Source organism: Carcharhinus amblyrhynchos, chromosome 6, assembly GCF_965287045.1.
Source record: "Carcharhinus amblyrhynchos chromosome 6, sCarAmb.v2.hapA, whole genome shotgun sequence".
NCBI classification, from domain to species: domain Eukaryota; kingdom Metazoa; phylum Chordata; class Chondrichthyes; order Carcharhiniformes; family Carcharhinidae; genus Carcharhinus; species Carcharhinus amblyrhynchos.
In genome coordinates this window covers 58,007,581-58,022,265 of record NC_137329.1, presented here as the reverse complement: position 1 = coordinate 58,022,265, position 14,685 = coordinate 58,007,581, and the positions used below count along the sequence as shown (strand labels likewise).

The 14,685-nt window shown below is 43.5% G+C and overlaps 1 protein-coding gene across 1 annotated transcript in view; it reads left to right on the top strand.

Annotated features, from left to right (window-relative positions):
- f2 (coagulation factor II (thrombin)) overlaps nucleotides 1-14,685 on the top strand; it is a 65,668-nt gene that overhangs the window by 28,507 nt on the left and 22,476 nt on the right. The window contains exons 6-11 of the mRNA XM_080191466.1: nucleotides 1,654-1,790; nucleotides 3,794-4,084; nucleotides 5,273-5,392; nucleotides 7,590-7,713; nucleotides 9,371-9,538; nucleotides 12,489-12,662. Coding sequence (XP_080047592.1) covers nucleotides 1,654-1,790; nucleotides 3,794-4,084; nucleotides 5,273-5,392; nucleotides 7,590-7,713; nucleotides 9,371-9,538; nucleotides 12,489-12,662 — 1,014 coding nt within the window. The remainder of the gene's footprint in view (nucleotides 1-1,653; nucleotides 1,791-3,793; nucleotides 4,085-5,272; nucleotides 5,393-7,589; nucleotides 7,714-9,370; nucleotides 9,539-12,488; nucleotides 12,663-14,685) is intronic.

Genomic DNA, 14,685 nt, shown 5'->3' with positions numbered 1-14,685 from the left:
TATGTAGTAGATTTTTCACTGTGGCTATATTTTAAACATTATTGTTACAATCATAGAATCCCTGCAGCGTAGACTGAGGTCATTCAGCCCATTGAGTCCGCACAAACTCTCTGACAGAGTATTTTACCTCTCCATTGCCTTATCTCCATAACCCCTCATATTTCCTCATATTATTCTAGCCTATACACCTTGGGACTCTGAGAGGAAATTTACCATGGTTGATCCACCAAACCTGCACACTATTGGACTGTGGGAGGAAACCGGAGAACTCGGAGGAAACCCACACAGACACAGTGTGCAAATTCCACACAGTCACCTAAGGCTGGAAGCGAACCTGGTCCCAGAAGCATGTTACATTCCGCTTTGTGGTGGATCTTATTTTCTTGCTTATTTCTTTCCGAGATTCAAACACCGATTGTTTAATGATTATATTTTCCGTGAATGTTGTGTGTGGAGCAGCAATGCTAACGACTGTACCACTCCAAACCAATCCTTGAAAAAAACTCTCTTTATCATAAGGCAAACAATTACCAATGGTGAATAAAAGTGGTAGTGTAACTTCAGTGCTGGGAATGTTTTTAGAAATTGTAAATTGGCACAAAATTGACAGTTACTTGGACAAATGTGAACTAACTAAGAAAAGCCAACAGAGATTTTTTAATGGCAAAGTTGCTTGAGATTTTTTTGAAGAGTTAACAGAGGCTTGATAAGGGTAATACAGTTGATGTGGCGTAAATAGATTTCCAAAAGATATTTGATAAACTGCCATAGCCTAGTCAGCAAAGTCAGAGTTCATGAAATAAAAGGGGTTGTAACAGCATGGATACAAAATTGGCTGTGTATGGAAATAATGGTGAATGGTGGCATTAAGTACAAATGCAAAGAAACTATGATAAGCCGGTATAAAATGTTATTTCGTTCTCAACTAAAATTCTGAAGTGACACCGTTAGGTGATCTATGGGACCCAGGTCCTCAATCTCAGGGGCACCCAGATAGTTGGCTGCCACTGGGGCTGCCATCCCTGATAATGATGACTTCCCGTGCCCAGGATCTGCCAGCCAATCCGAAGACTGGCAGCTCTGCAGTGCCACCATGCAGCAGTAGCCACTGCTAGAACTGCACTGGGTAGAAAAGAATGAAATGGAATGACACCCATGTCTCTTAATCAGATCATTCAGCTGTTGCCGGAAAAGTGCCTATATTTGAGGATACACTCGCCCCTCCCCACCCCGCACCAGCATGCCAAACCCCTGAGAGGCCATAGAGTTTACTTAGTAGTCTCTGCATGTGGTGAATGGCCACCTTCTGTCGGTGAAATGTCAGCGATGATGGCAAGAAGCTCTTAGTTAGCCACCAAATGACTCAAATAGTCAATGGGTCACAGGCAAGATGGTACGGCAGAGGGACAACGATGGACTGTTGACACCTGTGCACCCACCTTCCCTCGCCATTTTACAGCCCCATGCCCATCCCCTCCCTGCCTCTCAGCCTGTCCCGAGGGAGCTGGTAAAATTCAGCCTATCAATTCTGTCTTACTCTCTACAGGTGCTGCTTGACTTGTTGAGTATTTCCAGCATTTTCTATTTTTATACTGCATGAACCTTGTTTCTTTTTCTGACCACTAATTGGTCAATTTATGTCTTTATATTCAGATACAATCCAGAAACACACAACCAATCTGACCTCATTAACAACTACTGCCGAAATCCCAGCGACAGTAACATGGGGCCCTGGTGTTACACTAAAGACCCAAAAGTTGAAACAGAAGCATGTTACATTGCACATTGCGGTGAGTTTTATATTCTTGCTTATTTCTTTCCCAGGTTCAAATAGCTGCATTTTCTGTGAATGTTGTGTGTCATGTCTCAAATGGTTTGGGTCATTTCAGTGCTGTGGGAGGGGCACAGGGATTCAAGGGAATTACAAGGGAGAAGAGCACAGGTATGAGATGTACCAAAGTATTTTATGTCGAGCAAACTTCGCCCTGCAGAGACACTCCACTTAGACCATTGGCATTTCTGCTGGTTTGAATAATATTTTCTCACTCATCAGGAGCGGAATTTTCCACCCCAACACCTTACATCCCCCCTGCACTGTGTATTTACTACCCACCCATGGGCCAGTAGTGGGATCTTGACTTTGCAGTCCTGCTGCTGTCAATGGGATCTCCCATTGTTTGCACTCTCCCCCACTGGGGAACCTGCGTCGCCATTCATAGAACTGGATGATCTCGTAGGGAGGAACAGCTGGAAAATTTTGGCCCATATCTTTACCTTGGAAATTCTGTTCGTTTTTTTTACTTCTTACCCATCCAGTTGTGAAGGCGTTGCTCCTGCTGGCAACCAGCAGGCAATCCTGTAATTGGGTCCAAGTGGTAGTTTTTATTCAAAGGCAGTGAGCTACTAAACCATTGTGGGGGTGGGAGAGGATGTCACAATCACACCTAAATAAACAACAAAGAACAAAACAGCCTGGGAAACAGGCCCTTCGGCCCAATGAGCCCGCGCTGCCATTTTAACATTATGAGTCCCCTCTCCACCCATGACCCTTGTCTATGCTTATGGCATTCCACACTGAGGGAAGACTAATTTAGGGACAATTTGTTACACCAATCAGCCTAATAGCACATCTTTGGGGTGTGGGAGGAAACCAGAGCACCGGGAGAAAACCCACACAACCACAGGGAGAATGCGCAAACTGCCACAGACACTGGCCCAAATCCATGTATCTGTACAGCAAACAGTGATAGTCACTGAGCTGTCGTGTTGCCCAGCATCTGGTCCAGTTTAAGCTTACACTAACGTCATGAAGTACTAGGCTATTCTCGAAACATCCAAGAGCAGCCCTCGCATGACCCATCGCGTGTATGCCCCTCGTTGGACAACAAGGCGGACTGAAGCACCTGTGGATTAAAACAGAAAAACATCAATACCATCCATATCCTTATAAAAACATTCAAAGGAATCCCCAAGTGAAACAAGTGAGCCAGAAAATACGTTGGAAGGTCCATAGGAACCAATTGATTTGTAAGGCAAGACTTCCCCTTAACAAAGCCATGCTGCGTATCCTTAATCAGATCACAACGCTCTAAATGCTTATGCATCCTATCCCTAAGAATCATCTCCATCAACTTGCCTACCACTGACGTTAAACTCACCGGCCTATAGTTACCAGGGTTATCCCTCTTACCCTTTTTAAACAACGGTACCACGTTCGTTATCCTCCAGCCCTCTGGGATTTGGAAATACCCAAATCCCTGTTCAAACAACCTTTGACACTGCACAAGCAGAGGGGTGACTGGAAAGCAATCAGGAGCAATGGCCTGAGATGACTTTCTCCACCTTCCCTATCGTTTATGTAGAGATTTGCAACATCCTGGCTGAGAACAGCAAACAGGAACAGACACTGGACCTTCCAGGATTGCATGACTCTATGACAAAGAATGCTGTGGGTTCATGGGGACATTACTATCATTTTCTGTACATTGAACCTCCTTTAGCTGTTCACATATAACAAGTAGTGAAGTATCCCAAGTTCATGCTATGTACATGAGATGCCTGAGTGACTCCTGCCTAATTTTCCCTCATTCCCTCTAAACTCTGGCTCATCATTTGGACTCAAACACAGATGTGGTCAGCTGAAAATGTACAAGCAGCAACCAATCAGACAAATACAGCTCTTAGCTCAGGGGATTTGTACACAATAGATGTGGCTCAGAATGATGGGCCATTTCCAAAGTGAAAATTAAGAGATGTTCAGCCAGAGTTTACAGATACGTTTTTGCTCCTACAGGTGGTGAACTGCCGCCATTACCGACGAAACCCCCAAAACCAGACTCACAAGCTCCTTGCATCCCAAATCAGGGAGTAGGTTACAGAGGCACTCTGAATGTGACTCGATCTGGAAAGCATTGCCTGGCTTGGCACTCTCAATATCACAAGCACAATTTTACCAGAGAGAAAATGATATCAGAAAACCTCGAAGAGAACTACTGTAGGAATCCAGACGATGATGAAGATGGTGCCTGGTGCTATGTCAATGACCCTGAAAAAGAGTTAGATTACTGTGAACTCGACTATTGTGGTAAGCTATCAGAAGGTGTTGCTTATGCAGATTCCAGTCACCACAAAGATTTTGACAATGATTATATAACGTGCATGTTACATTTGTGGGAAAACAGCTAGTGTGACATCAGGATTTGGTGTCATTGAGACATCCATTGCAACAATGGCGCACAGAATACTGCAGTCTGAACTTTTGAAATGGTGAGTATTGCCAAATAGAAAGAAAAAAGGTCCATCCAAGTCATCTCCTATCCTCTTGATAGGTGCATAATCTTTATTTATTTATTTATTAGTGCCATAAGTAGGCTTACGTTAACACTGCAATGAAGTTACTGTGAAAATCCCTGAGACACCATACTCCAGCATCTATTCGGATACACTGAGGGAGAATTTAGCATGGCCAATGAACCTAGCCAGCATAGTCTTTTGGACAGTGGGAGGAAGCCGGAGCGCCCGGAGGAAACCCACGCAGACACAAAGAGAACGTGTAAACTAAACTCGGTCATCCAAGCCAGATATCGAACCTGGGTTCCTGACACTCTGAGGCAGCAGTGCTAACCACTGTGCCACCATGCTGCTCATTACATTGATAATGGAGTTGTTTCATAGGAATCAATCCGTAGAGGATTCAGAAAACAACTGTAGAATCTTTATAGGGAACCCAAAAAAGGACAACGTGCCAAGTGTGAAGACAGCTTAATTTAGATTGACAACTTAGAAATAGCAGTCAAGAATTTAACATTATTGAGGTCTATGGATTAAAAGAAAGTGAAGGCAGATCATTGTGCATGTGTATTTGTCAAAGAACATGAAGCAGAAACCTTTTCTGAAATTATTTTAACAGGATGTGAGCATCGCTGGCACTAGGTTGGCCTGATTGGGGGTAGGGGGTTATGAGGGTCATGATGTGTGGTTAGAGGGGCATGAGTTGGCATGGGTGGGCTTAGGAAGTGTGTGAGGGTAAGAGTTGATGGCTGGAGGGATATTTTTTGTTTAATTCTTTATGTTTTGGAGCACAGAAGCCGATCTTCCTCTAAGTGTTGTTTCCCCCGCCATCATCCCCAACTTAACGAAATCCTGACCTGTGGGCTGACATTTTAAAAGTTGGGTTGACTCAGCTGGGAAATCTTCTGACTCTGTGCACACAACAAAATTTGCATTTCAAAACAATTGTATGTACTTATTAATGTTTCTTTTCACCCAACAGACGATCTTCCAAATGTATGGGACCTCCTAGATGAGGACGATATCACAATAGCTGGTCGAACAACGGAGGCTGACTTTCAAACCTACTTCAATCCAAAATATTTTGGTGAAGGAGAGCGCGGTAAGTTCAGTTATGTTCCTCCCAGTGTTATTAACTGGAAATCAGTTATCTCTTTGTTCAGCTCCCCCTCTTCCCCTCACTTCACCCTTCACTAGCACTGGACTGCTGTTGACTGGATGCTTCGAATGAGTCAAGCTGCGACAATCCTGTGTATATTATATTATGAATGACACTTACCTGTGAAACTGATTTGCAGGAGAGTTTTTCATCAGGGGCAGTATGGTGTAAGGAAAATTAGGGCTGGGAGACATCAGTGAGGCAGCCTTTATTGGGACTTGCGACCAGCGTCCAGCCAATTGAGAGTCTCCCAGGCCCTTTTCTTAGCATAATCAGCCCTTTGCCAAAAATTGGCTGGCACACACTGCTGCCACAGTTCAGTGGTGGTGGGGGGAACGAATGTTTGTGGGTGTGGTGCCAATCAAGCGGGCTGTTTTGTCCCGGATGTATCAAGCTTCTTACGTGTTGTTGGAGTTGCACTCTTCCAGGCAAGTGGAGAGCATTCCATCAGACTTCTGTCTTGTGCTTTGTAGATTGTGTATGGGCTTTGAGAGATGAGGAGGTAAGTTATGCCCCACAGGATTCCTAGCCTTTGACCAGCTCTGGTAGTCGCAGTATTTATATGCCTAGTCCAGTTCAGTTTCTGAAAATGGTTGGGCCTAGGACACTACCCTGAAGAAATCCTGCAGTGATGTCCTGGGATTGAGATGATCGATCGCCAACAATCACAACCATCGTCCTTCATGCTGGGTCTGAGTCCAATCAGTGGAGATTTTTCCATTGATCTCCACTATCTCCAGTTTTGCTCAGGTTCCTTGATGTCAACACTTGGTCAAATGCTGTCTCGATGCCAAGGGCAGTTGCTTTTACCTTACGCCGGCAGTTTGTTCTTTTGCCCATGTTTGAACCAAGGTTGTTATGTGGTTAGGAGTTGAGGGAGCATTGTGCAACCCAATCTGAGCATCAATGAGAAGGTTATTAAGTAAATGATGCTGGATAACATTGCCCATCCCCCCTTTCCAAAACTTTCCTGATCATTGAGAGTAGACTGGTGGGGTAGTATGTGGCTGCGTTGGATTTGTCCTGCTTTTTATGTACAGAGCAGTTTTTCACATTGCCAAGTTAAGATCAATATTATAATTGTACTGGAACAGATTAGCCAAGACATGGTTAATTCTGGAGTACAAGTCTTCAATACTATTGCTGGAATTTCGTTAGGGTCCATAGTCTTTGCAGTATCCAGTGCTTCAACCATTTCTTGAAATCACATGGAGTGAATGGAATTGGCTGAAGACTGGAATCTGTGATGTTGGGGACCCCTGGAGGAGTTTGAGATGGAGCATTCACTCAGCACTGCCAGCTGAAGACTGTTGCAAATTCAGCCTTATCTTTTTCACGGATGTGCTGGGCTCCTTCATCATTGAGGATGGAGATATTTGTGGAGGCTCCTCTTCCAATGAGTTGCTCAATTGTTCACTATTCACAGCTGGATGTGCAGAGTTTAGATCTGATCCACTAGTGGTGGAATTGCTTAGCTCTGTCTATTACTTGCTGCTTATGCTGTTTGGCACACAGGGAGTCCTGTGTTGTAGCTTCACCAGACTGACACCTCATTTTTAGGTACGCCCGGTGCTGCTTCTGGCATGATCTCCTGCATTCTTCATTGATCCAGGGTTGTCATGGATCAATGCATCTGTGACAGGCAGGCTGGTGAGGATGAGATATGGAAGTTTTAATGCTAGAATTTGGGCCTCTCTTCCAGTTATCCGTACTCTACTCTGTTCTTACCCTGATGTATTCCAGACCCTACCATCACCCACCATTGTGGTCCATATCTTGTTATACCACTCCTAATACTGCACTTTTCAGCTGCTGACCACGACATCACTCAACAGTGAAACATCCTGTTCCATCGTGTACCTACTATGTCATTATGGGGACACACGAGCCACCATATCAGTTATCTCCTGGTTGCTTGTGGGCATTAGAGTCCCCTGGCAAGATCAAAAATGTAAGGGCTATACTGAGGCTTGGCCTGTCTAAAAGGTAAGACAGACCAACGGGAGAATTCAATATTGTAATGGAACAACTTTAGCCTATTCGCAGGATGCTCTGATGTTCAACTGTATTATTGGGGTTTTAACACAAGTCAAATGGATGTTTTAAACACGGATTGATTCAGCATGCTCTCTGTTTCTAGAATGTGGTCTGAGAGCATTGTTTGAACGCAAAAACCGAGAAGATAAAGGAGAAAGGGCTATGCTGGAATCCATCAAAGGGCGGATAGTGCATGGCGATGACGTTGAAATAGGGAGTGCCCCATGGTAATGTCTTTCCTATCTATGTATTTATGTTTAATGGCTTATTCAGGAGGAGAGGTTTGCAAAGGGAATCAGTGAGCCAGGCTTGATGACACTCGAGTACATGGTTCCTATCATAAAGTGTTATGGGGACAGTGGGTGTAAAAGGCAGTAAGGTGTCCGATTGCCCATGTCATATTAAATGGTAAAGAAGGCTCGATGGGCTTACAGCTGTTCCTGTGTTCCTGGCCAGCAGTACAGCTTTACAATTGGAAAGGCCCCTCCTGTACAAGGCCAAAAAATGAGTGTTGGCAGCCATTTCAGCAAGACTGCTTCTCATGTATACATAAGTAAAAAATATTGTGGCTTTCCTTGCTATCCATGGGGTGGGGAAGGGAATCCTAGTGAGAACTCTGGCCTTGTGACCTTGTGTATTCCTCCCTTGTTATTTCATAGCCACAATCCAAATTAACAAAAGGACAGAATTCAAAAGCATTACTTACTGAAACTTTTTAATCTTCTGAATTCATTGACTACACTGGAATGCTTCCTGGATATTACTAAGTGCTATTCCCCATGTCCAGCCAAAGAGTCCTAAAATCCAAGCCCACAGCTATCCATACCTCATGTCCCCAGATTGTACCTTCCTGTAGACTGTCTCTGGATGGTGGTCAAAAGTGGGAACCTTGGCTGTTATTTCTCCTCATTAGATCAAGATGCTCAGACTAAATGTAGTGATGAGATAATTCGGCACAAAACCAGCAGTCAAACAGAAAGTCTTGCTGCATCCATGTTCTTCAGCAATATGAAGTGTGTTGGAATAACTTAAGGGTATGAAGGACACAATATAAATTCAAGCTCTTTCCTGGAATCATAGAATCCCTACAGTGCAGAAAGAAGCCATTCAGCCCAATGAGTCTGCGCCGACTCTTCAAAAGGTCACCCCCAGCTTTATCCCCATAACCCTACACATTTACCATGGCTAATCCACATAACCTGCGCATCTTTGGATTGTGGGAAAAAATGGGAACATCAGGAGGAAGCCTACATAGGCAGAATGAGCGTGTAACTCTATACAGACAGTGACCCGAGGCTGGAATTGAACCCAGGTCCCTGGTGCTGTGATGCAACAGTGCTAACCATTATGCCACTGTCATGTTCCCACTTCTGACCACCATCCAGAGACAGTCTACAGGAAGGTACAACCTTGGGACATGAGGTATGGATAGCTGTGGGCTTGGATTTTAGGACTCTTTGGCTGGACTTGGGGAATAGCACTTAGTAATATCCAGGAAGCATTCCAGTGTAGTCAATGAATTCAGAAGATTAAAAATTTTCAGTTAGTAATGCTGTTGAATTCTGTCCTTTCATTAATTCGGATTGTGGCTATGAAATAATAAGGGAGGAATACACAAGGTCACAAGGCCAGAGTTCTCACTGGAATTCCCTTGTTCTAAAGTCTCCTCACTGCTCATGAGACCTGACTTTACAACTCCAAAGCCCCAGTAGGTACACTGCTGTTACCCATCTTGGCCTGGGTTTTAAGGTTATGGCCCCTTGTCCTGGATTCACGTATTTTTCCTGGACTTTTCTCGCAGACTGAACAACTTGAGGTAATAATTTCCCAGCAGAATTCCAGCCTGATTTGTTTTTTTTAAATTTCCTCATTGTTCCTTAACAGGCAAGTGATGCTGTTTCGCAGAAGACCTCAGCAGCTGCTGTGTGGTGGCAGTCTAGTGAGTGACCAGTGGGTTATTACCGCAGCACATTGTATCTTGTATCCACCATGGGGCAAGAACTTTACAGCCAAAGATGTTGTTGTCCGGCTTGGGAAGTATAATCGAACTGGGTAAGCCAAAAAGTTACCGACCAACATGGTAAAAAAGATTTCCTGGTCATTTTCCATGACTCGTTTTAGGAGCTTGATGTGTGAAAATTGGCTGTCATGCTTCCTCCCTTACACCAGTGTCTATTCTTCAAAAGTACTTCATTAGCTGTAAAGCAGTTAGAGATGTCCTAAGCTCATGAATGGCTCTTGCTAAGAACGGCAAATCTTTTCTAACGCTCCATCCCTTAACCTGGAAATGATAGGAAACCAAAGAATGTGGAACTCAGATTCAGGTTTCTTAGCTCTACCCTGCTTCTGATAATCTTTCTGATCACTGAAGTTATATTGGTTTATTCAGTGCCATTCCCAACAGTGAAGGATTCAACAGTTTGGGAGTCAGGACATCAGATGGCAGAAATAACACTGTGTTAGCCTGCGCTACAGAAACAATCTCTGCAATGAGATAGGCCAAAGGCGTGGTTGAAATTGGGCCCCAGGCCTCATTTTAATTAAGACTAATGGTCGGAATTTTACCACCCCGCCTGCCACAGGAATCAGAGTGGGTGAGGAGTGTACTATAGGAAGGTCTGTTAACCTCGGGCAGCATTTTGCAGTTTGGGACGAGCGACCAGTAAAATCCCATCCACTAACTCACTGATGAAACAATCATCGGTTTTAGGCCACTAACTGGGACACTTCAGCAGAAGGATTTAATAGTAAGGGTAGTGGCGGTGGTCAGGCTGACTTCCAGGAAGATGAGGCAGATAATGGGGAATGTGAGACAGGAAGGGAAGACAAATAGGAGGGGGAGGAATTAGGAGGATCCAGACGGAAAAGCATTCAGAATAGTATACTTACTTCTTTTCACTGTTTCTTTTTTCTGGGGAGGCAATTTTCTCCCTAGTCTGTCTTTCTCACAGGCGTGTTTGTTGCATTAATGATACCTGGAATCATTAGTTAGGCCATACATAAGTCCAGTTACCTGACTGTGGCAGACTAGTGTTGTTCTGTTCAGAGGAGCCCAATTTTGCGAAGGAATCCTTAACAGGCTTTAGGCCCTCATTAACATATTGCTAATGTGCCTGAGAGTTTTTGGATGTAAACCTGGGACACAGACTCCACAAACTGTAAGTGGGAGATGGGCCGATTGAATGCAGTCCATACTGCTACATCAGTATACTTTCCCATGCTGTTGTTGGACTGCAGTAAGAAGTCTCATTATGCCAGGTTAAAGTCAAAAGCTTTTGGAGCACTGCTCCTTCATCAGGTAAGTGGCAAAGTAGGTTCACAAACAGACATATATAGGCAAAGACAAAATTGCAAGATAATTACAGATTGGAATGTGAAGAATGGTTGGAATGCAGGTCTTTACAGGTAATCAAGTGTTTACAGGTACAGATAGTGCACATGGAGAGAGGGATAATCACACGTTAAAGATGTGTGAATTCTCTCAAGCCAGGACAGTTAGTAGGATTTTGCAAACCCAGACAGTATGGTGGGGATTACATGTAGTGTAATGTGAATGCAAGGTCTCAGTTGAAGCCAACCTCAAACAGAACATTGTTCACAACAAACCACCCACTTTCAGGAGAACAGTGAGCACAAAACCATACAACCCTGCCAAGGCAACCTCTGCAAGACACGCCGGATCATGGACACGGATGCCATTATCTCACGTGAGGACACCATCCACCAGATACACGGTACATACTCTTGCAACTCGGCCAACATTGTCTACCTGATACGCTGCAGAGGCATGGCACATTGGGGAGACCATGCTAACACTACGACAATGGATGAATGAACACCGCTCACAATCACCAGGCAAGACTGTTCCCTTCCAGTCAGGGAACAATTCAGCAGTTAAGGGCGTTCAGTCCCTGATCTTCGGGTAAGCATTTTCCAAGGCAGCCTTCACGACACACCACAATGCAGAATCGCAGAGCAGAAACTGATAGCCACGTTCCGCACACATGAGGAGGCCTCAACTGGGATCTTGATCTTGACTGGGAGTGGGATAGCTTGATCTTGAGTTCGGACATAGCTCGGCACAACATCGAGGGCTGAAGGGCCTATACTGTGCTGTACGGCTCTATGTTCTGAGTTCTATGTTTTATGTCACACTACCCCACCATATGGCCTAGGTTTGCAAAATACTACTAACTGTCCTGGCTTGAGAGAATTCACACCTCTTTAATGTGCCATTATCCCTCTCTCCACACGGACTGTCTGTACCTATAAAGACTTGATTACCTGTAAAGACCTGCATTCCAATCATTCTTCACATTCCAATCTGTAATTACCTTGCAATTTTGTCTTTGCCTATATATGTTTGTGAACCTACCCCTCCACTCACCTGACAAAGAAGCAGTGCTCTGAAAGCTTGTGATTCCAAATAAGCCTGTTGGAATATATTTTACACCTTTTTAACACACAGAAAATGGTCTCAACTCATACCACTCTCTGTGACCAGTAGCTCATGAAAATGAAACATAAACAGAAAATGCTGGAAAGTCTCAGCAGGTCTGACAGCATCTGTGGAGAGAGAATAGAGGTCATGCTTTGAGTCTGGTTGACTCTTTGTCAGAGCTGTTCATGAAAATGCATGAGCATAAAGCCCTGGGTCTGTTTGTTTATTCATTGGAACCTGGGATAAACCAAAACTTAAGATAGCAGGTTACGTGAAACATCTGGATCTCATAAACTCAGCTCCATAACCTGTATTTCACAGCGGAAGCACAGAGTTTAGAGCACATTCATTAGGAATGTGCGGAAAGGTGAACCGTGTTGCTTTGTAGAAAGGGAATTTTTTTTTCCTCAATTACTCTTCATTTCTAAATCTTCCCTTCCTCCAACATTTCTTTATTTCTTAAATGCTTTCCTTTCATTTTCTCTTTCCTGCCTACTTGCGATTCACCCTTTTGTTCTATCTGTGCCAGTAACATTTGTTGTTGATTCTTTTATCCTTTAGGTATGAAAAGAAAACAGAAAAAATCTTTGCACTCGATAAAGTTATTGTTCATCCCAGATATGACTGGAAAACGAACCTTAATCGTGATATTGCCTTATTGCATTTGAAGAAACCCACTGTATTCACTGACTTTATTTCACCCATCTGTCTACCCAACAAAGAGGTCACCGGCACGTTAGTATTAAATGCTATTTGTTCTTGTTACCTTCTTTATGCTCTTAGACAGGCAATTAAGTTCTTGACCTTTTGGCCAAAATCAAGCATTAGATCAAGCCCAAGATTTAGTGCAATGCTGTATCTTGTCAGCTTGGCTCTTATATGTCTCTTTTGAAGAGACCATGAATTAGATTCATTTGGAATTTGCATATGGTTTTTGGAGTAAACAAGGAATGGATTTAGGTTTGCCCAGTCCATTCTGAGCACTGGCTTTGTAATTTTATGAATAGAGTAAAAACATTTTAAAAAAAGAGATTGGCAGTGAGGGGCACAAATGTCCGGACACTTAACTAATGATTTGAGTGATGATGTGGATGGAACATATAAGATCATGAGAAATAGCAGTAGGCCATTCAGCCCCATAAGCCTGTTTGGCCATTCAACAAAATCATAGCCGATCCGATTGTGGCCTCATCTCCACTTTCCTGCCAGATCCCCATGACCCTCAATTCTCTGTAGATCAAAAATCTGTCTAATTCAACCTTGAATGTATTCAGTAACCCAGCCTCGATGCTCTCTGGAGAAGAGAATGCCACATACTAGCGACTCTCTGACAAAATAAATTCTTCCTAATCTCCATCTTAAAATAAAGTTTTTAAACTTTATCTACTAGTTCAAGATTCCCCAACAGGGGAATAATCATCGGAAATACTTGTAAGGTCAGGGAAAGAAAAACAGCATTCAGTTCAGGTTGATAACCTTTAAAATGGGGCTTGACTGCCTGAATCCAGTGTGTGCATCCTAACAATGTCACTATCTGCTACTTTACCTGGGAGCAGAGCAGTTAACAGTACAGCTTCAAAGCTTATGTAAAAAGTTGGAACCTCATTTGGTTAAAGTTTTTGGTCCCTTTTTACTCATGGATAACTTGCAGATTTGCTCAAAATAATAAAATGCTGTCCTTTCTTGGGAAGGTTTAGGATTTACTGCCTCAGGGTAAAATCATACTTGTAGAGTTATTCAGTTATTGTGGAAAGTGTAAGGTGTGTGTTCGTACTGTTCATTTACGCTCCTTGCCAAGGCAAGCCTTGAGATAGAAAATGAGAAAATTATGATTGCTTACAACCCAAATTGCAAACAAGTGGCTTTGAAGGAAATGTCTCACTGGTACAGCAGGGTCTTGTTCACAATATGTCCACAACAAACAGTAATCACCTATTCATGGCCCCCTAACGATCTTAAGCTTTCCTTGACAATTTGTAACAAGAAGATGTTGTTGTTTGTAATTTATGGAGACAACCTGGATCAAAAAGATTCCAAAGGTTATCTGTTGAAACACAGTAATGTTGTTGATTTCTCTGTATGTCCTTTATATTACCGAGCACCATAAACAAACTTGTTGCTAAAATCATATCTGATGTTGAATTCAAATAGACACGCTGGGGACCTAGGTATGAATGTAATCCTGAAGCATTGGGTGTAAGTCTCTTCCATTTAACAGGCTATGATAGCTTTGGCTAAAGTTGGCTTTGGGCCGTATCAGCTCATTTCGTCATGGGTATGTGTCTACCTAACACTGCCAATCTTAATCACTCAAGCTATATGTCAGGATTGGAAAATCTCATCGAGATCCAGTAGAAGGGGTTCTGCAGGTTTTAGGCATGAGCTGATGATCTCTACTTGCTAAACGGGTGGCACAGTGGTTAGCACTGCTGCCTCACAGCACCAGGGATCTGGATTCGATACTAGTCTTGGGTGACTGTGTGAAGTTTGCAAGTTCTCCCCCTGTGTGGGTTTCCCCTGGGTGCTCTGGTATCCACTCACAGTCCAAAGATATGCATGTTAGATGGATTAGTCATGGTAAATACATGGGGTTATGGGGATAGCGTGGAGGAGAGGGCCTGGATAGAATCCTCTATCGGATACCATTATCCCATGGTTCTGTTCAATTGGTACTATTACATGAAGGGCCAGCAATGCGGTACAACATGTGATGATGCAATGTACCTTCATGCAGAAGGTGCTGTGATTCACATCCTTG